The sequence below is a fragment of the Macrosteles quadrilineatus genome, unplaced genomic scaffold (genome assembly GCF_028750875.1).
Source record: "Macrosteles quadrilineatus isolate MER2022 unplaced genomic scaffold, UCM_ALF_1.0 Scaffold_2__2_contigs__length_208266976, whole genome shotgun sequence".
Classification (NCBI taxonomy): Eukaryota; Metazoa; Arthropoda; class Insecta; order Hemiptera; family Cicadellidae; genus Macrosteles; species Macrosteles quadrilineatus.
Genome location: NW_026542595.1, coordinates 78419313 through 78424654, shown reverse-complemented (window position 1 = coordinate 78424654; position 5342 = coordinate 78419313). Strand labels below are relative to the sequence as shown.

The following is a 5342-nucleotide window of genomic DNA, read 5'->3' as shown; positions in this document are numbered from 1 at the left end:
TATTTAAATCTATAATTTAAGATTGTCTAAGGTTCATTTTCCTCTGTGTTAGGAATAGTATGCTAATAGTAACATGATTGAAAATTGTAGAACAATCAGCAATAAAACAAACGTAGTATATTTTTATCATTTTTTTTTAAATAAAAGTTACATTGATTTTTTTAACAGTTGTTGAACGTTATGGTTAAAATAAGACAATAAGGTTGTCAATAAAGGATACCAATGACATTTCCAAGCTTAGTTTTATATATAAGTTACAATTTTTTGTCAATCAGACTTGGTAAATTATTGATTACTGCACTCGCATTTCTAATTATTCTTGGTAATCGTGCAAAGGAAAGTCATTTATCAAAACTGTGCAGGCTTAGAAGAGCTTAAAATGATAAAACGTCTAAAATGTTTGTCTTGTAGTGCAATAATGCCTGGATGTTTTAGTAACTAATACTTTTAGTACTAATGGAATAAGAACGCTCAAAAGAACCCGGCACTATAATATTCAAGTAGACTAACCTGATTAACATATGACGCGGGACTGAGGACGAACATCGGTAGTGGAGACGTGACGTCATCTCCAAATACAGTGCAGCCACCACAACAAACTAAAATATTCCCTTGGCTGCTTCTTGAAGTATTAATAATTATATATATTACACTCGCCCCAAAAATAAAATAAAACTTTTCCTCTGGCTTAGCTCAAAATAGTCCAAGGCCAAGCCAAACATTTTAATTAAAATAAAATAGCTCAACAAAACTTTACTCCAGTCATTTCATTAATAACTCAGGTTAAATTGTCTCTACTAAACCAACTCATAAAACTCTCTTCAAAAATAAACTAAAAATCTTCTAATTTCATTAGGCCTAATTTTACTACAAGTCAAGTTTCTTCGGCTTCCGTACGATTCTTTGGGATCTTCGAAGTTGTGGTGATGGGCTGCACTGTACGCTGGTCTCCACTACCTCTTGATCCACTGGAGCTGACGGGAAGTCGGGAATGCTCACTCTTTCCGGGGACCTCCTTGGAGTTGGTTGCTTAGGAGGCTCGGAAGCTGGTTGAGGCGACATCCTCATTGGCGACTTGACTGGAGTGGTTTTCACAGGAGATTATTGCATAGGCCTATTAATCATGATTCCTTCTTCTTCCTCCTCTAACTGGCTATGCCTGAGGTGATCCGCGTGGCAAAACCTTGTTTTTACCAACACTTTGACTACATATGTGACAGCACTACGTTTCTCCAAGATTCTACCAGGGACCCATGACACTTGTTCTTGTCGCACCGTTTTGACCAGTACATTTTCCCCTTCCACAAAAGACCTAAAACTACCGCAATGTCTGTCAGCGGAATTCTTCTGCATTTCCTTCCTCTTCTCAATCTGTGACATTAAGTGGGGTTTCAACAAAGCCAATTTGGTTCTTGGCTTCCACTGAAGGAAGAGCTCGGCCGGAGACAATCCGGTTACAGTACTGGGTGTATTCCTATATACAAATAAGAAATTGTCTAGTTTATGCTGCAGTGACACAGCTGTAGAACCTTCCGCCAGGACTTGTCGCTTGAGATTCTTTTTCACTTCTTGCACACATCTTTCCGCAGCTCCGTTCGAGGCTGGGTGGTATGGCGGAGACAATGTGAATTTCACGCCATTATTTCTCAAGAATTCTTTAAACTCGGTGCTTGTAAAATTAGGAGCGTTGTCACTCACTAATTCCTGGGGTAACCCAAACGATGCAAACAACGATCGCAACCTTTCAATGGTTTTAGCAGAAGTGGTCGACTTCATGATAAAGACCTCGAGCCACTTAGAGAAGCTGTCCACAACTATTAACAACTGTTGCCTAGTTTGCGGCTCTTCGGCATAATCTATATAGATTCTTTGCCACCTACATGTACTTAGCGGCCACGGTTGCAACGGAACTTTTGCCACTGCATTTCTGGTGCATTGACACACATGACAAGCTGAAACTGTATCCTCTATACATTTGTCTAAACCAGGCCACCAAACATAGCTCCTAGCCAGCATTTTCATACGGTTGATTCCCGGGTGCTGGTCGTGTAGCAGCCGGATCACCGCATTACGAAGTTTTTCGGGCACAACCACCCTAGCACCCCAAATTACACAATTATTATCCACCGATAATTCTTCCCTCCTTCTATAAAAGTCTAGTAACTCAACATCCTTAACGTCTGGCCAGCCATGCCAGATGAAATCTCGAACCTTAGACAACACAGGATCCTTGTCAGTTAGCCTAGAAATATCCTTAGAGGTAATGGGCGCATCACTCACCAATTCAGAGCAGTTGAATACTTGCACACAGGTGTCTACGTGTGACACGTGGTTGGTCTCCAACTCCAGAGTTCGGTCGTCCGGCAGGGGCAGTCTGGATAGTGCATCTGCATGCGGCAAGTCAGCACCGCGTCGAAACTTCACTTCAAAATTATAGGCTGAGAGTATGAGGGCCCATCTCTGAAGTCGTGCGGCGGCAACGCCTGGAACTCCACGCTTGCTTCCGAAGATAGTTACCAAGGGGGCATGGTCTGTCTGTAAAATTACATTCTTTCTTTCATTAATATATTTATGAAATTTCTTGACGCCAAAAATAAGGGCAAGTGCCTCTTTGTGCAACTGTGAGTAATTATTTTCACTCGAACTTAGCGACTTTTAAGCGAACGCTATTGGCCTTTCAATGCCATCAATGAGGTGTGAGAGAACAGCCCCTACACCTCTGGGACTTGCATCACAAGTCAATATCAAGGGTTTATTTACATCATAATGCACCAGCACATCTGAACTTAAAACCCACAATTTGCTTTGCTGAAACACCTTAGAACAACTATTTGACCACAACCATTGCGCATCTTTCCTAAGTAGATCATAAAAGCAGCTGATTTTATCAGACAAATTACAGATAAATTTACCATAGTAATTTACCAATCCCACATAGGCCCTTAACTCTTCTTTATTTGTAGGTTCCGGGGCATCCCGAATAGCTTCTAAAATTCCTTCCTGAGGACTAATACCTTCGGCAGTCAAACAATATCCCAGATATTGTACACTAGATTGTAAAAATCTACATTTATTCTCATTTACCTTAACTCCATACTCGTGTAATCTTTGTAGTACACTTTCCAACCTTGATAAGGCCTCTTCTTTAGTTGACCCTCCAATCAACACATCGTCCAAGTAGGCGACAGTCCCCACCAATCCTCCAATGATCTTATCCATAGCAGCCTGGAATAAAGCAGGAGCAGACGACAAATCGTAGGGTAGACGACGAAGTCGCACAAGTCCTTTGTGCGTAGCCAAGGTTAGGAGTTCTTGAGATTCCTCAGCGACTGACAACTGAAGGTACGCAGCTTCAAGATCTAAGACAGAAAACCATTTACAACCCGCCAAAGAAGCGAAAATGTCCTCGGGTTGTGGTAGCGGGTAATGTTCAGTTTGAATAGCTTGATTAAGAGTCACTTTGAAGTCACCACAAAGACGCACTCCTTGGCTCTTTTGAATTACCACCAAAGGCGTAGCCCAGTCAGCACTGGTTACATGGTATGCTATTCCATCCGCAACCATGCGGTCAAGTTCATCTTCCACTGCCTTCCGCAGCGCATACGGCACTGGCCTATATTTACAAAATTTAGGTATGGCCCCGTCCTTCAACACAATGCGAGCTTTCACATCTTTTATTTCACCTGGACTACCCTTAAATACTGAAACATATTTTTGTTTCAACTGTTCCACAACATCTTGCCCAACCGAACAAGTTAGGTTAGGTGTGTTCATCTTATGAGCATTAGGCCTACCTGTGACCATCTGACCACTAAGTTTATCTACAGGTAAATCAGAGTAATTGCATGAAAATATAGATTTCCAATCTAACTTAACATACTTAAGCCAGTTACGACCTAGTAGCATCGGTTGGTTTTGTCGATTAATTTTCACTATCAAGAGCGGTAAATAATATGACTGACCATTACATACAACCTTTACTTGGGTTTCCCCCATAACCTTCACTTCATTACCAGAGTAAGTAAGCAATTTTATGTCCACTGGACTCAAACTCAAATGTGCAAAATGTTGATCATACAACTCCTGGGGACAAATGGTCAGAGCTGAACCAGTATCTACTTCCATATTAACAGATACATTTTCTATATCTAGTCTTACCTGGTAGCCAGGATTTTTATTACACACTCCAACATTATACAATGATACTTCCTCCATTTGATTAACCAAGCTAGGCCTAGGCCTAGACTCCTCCCTTTCCACTTGATGAACTTTGAATTTCCCTTTTGGACGAAATTTAGTAGAACCATCCTTGGAATTACAGGCCTTGCTCAAATGACCTATTTTCTTACAAATGTGGCACTTGTAGTTACTGTAAGGACAAACACTAGCCCTATGATCGGCACTTGTACAGCGGTAACACTGATTTAGGCTAGGCCTATTTGACATTTCACCTTTATTTCCAGCCCATTTATTCTTAGAGTTAACACTGCTATTAAAGTTTCTAACACCTGTTAGCGAATTTTTCCGAACACTGAATTTAGAAACCTCGTGGACAGTTTGGTTCGTGAAAAGACCGGTCTGTTTCTCAGCCTGTTCCAACAGGAGTGCCAAGGCAAAAGTCTTGTTGAAATCTAGTTCTTCAGACAGTAATTTCTGCCGAATTACATCATTATTTAAGCCCGAAATTAGTTTATCCCTCAATGCATCGGATAAAAACGAGTTGAATTTGCATGTACTCGCAAGGTGTTTAATTGCCACAGCAAAATCAGATATGGACTCGGTTGGTTTCTGGCAACGGCTGTAAAACGTGTAACGCTCTGCCACGACAAGTCTTTTAGGCGAAAAATGGTCTTCTAACACTTTAGTTAGTTCGTCAAACGTTTTTTCATCAACTGTTTTGGGAGAAAGCAAGTCCGATAACACTGCTAAAATTTTAGGTCCGATCACTGTAATGAGAATTGAAACCTTCTTCTCGTCTTTCACTTCGTTGGCTTTAAAGAAATGCTTGAGTCGTAAAAGGTAAGATTTTATATCCTCTTCCCCGGGATTAAAATCACTCATACGCCCTATCGACCCACTAGCCATTTTTACCAATTTACATACCGGCGACTGCGCCAATTTAGTAACTAATACTTTTAGTACTAATGGAATAAGAACGCTCAAAAGAACCCGGCACTATAATATTCAAGTAGACTAACCTGATTAACATATGACGCGGGACTGAGGACGAACATCGGTAGTGGAGACGTGACGTCATCTCCAAATACAGTGCAGCCACCACAACAAACTTAAATATTCCCTTGGCTGCTTCTTGAAGTATTAATAATTATATATATTACAGA

The 5342-nt window shown here is 40.8% G+C and overlaps 1 protein-coding gene across 1 annotated transcript; it reads right to left on the bottom strand.

Annotated features, from left to right (window-relative positions):
- Window positions 1-1101: 1101 nt before the first annotated feature.
- Window positions 1102-5085, bottom strand: LOC128984462 (uncharacterized protein K02A2.6-like). The gene is made up of 3 exons (XM_054403784.1): window positions 4737-5085; window positions 2926-3701; window positions 1102-2535 (listed from the first exon to the last, which is right to left on the bottom strand). The coding sequence occupies exons 1-3, from the start codon at window positions 5083-5085 to the stop codon at window positions 1102-1104; spliced, it is 2559 nt and encodes an 852-aa protein (XP_054259759.1).
- Between the last annotated feature and the right edge of the window lie 257 nt (window positions 5086-5342).

What these genes read in the sequence shown, in the direction of transcription:
- LOC128984462 (XM_054403784.1), bottom strand. Translation starts at nt 5,085, where the DNA reads ATGGCTAGTGGGTCGATAGGGCGTATGAGTGATTTTAATCCCGGGGAA. An exon ending in GGCAATTAAACACCTTGCGA is followed by an intron (nt 3,702 to 4,736) that starts GTACATGCAAAT and finishes AATATGTTTCAG; the next exon opens with TATTTAAGGGTAGTCCAGGT. An exon ending in TAAGGGCCTATGTGGGATTG is followed by an intron (nt 2,536 to 2,925) that starts GTAAATTACTAT and finishes GTAATTTTACAG; the next exon opens with ACAGACCATGCCCCCTTGGT.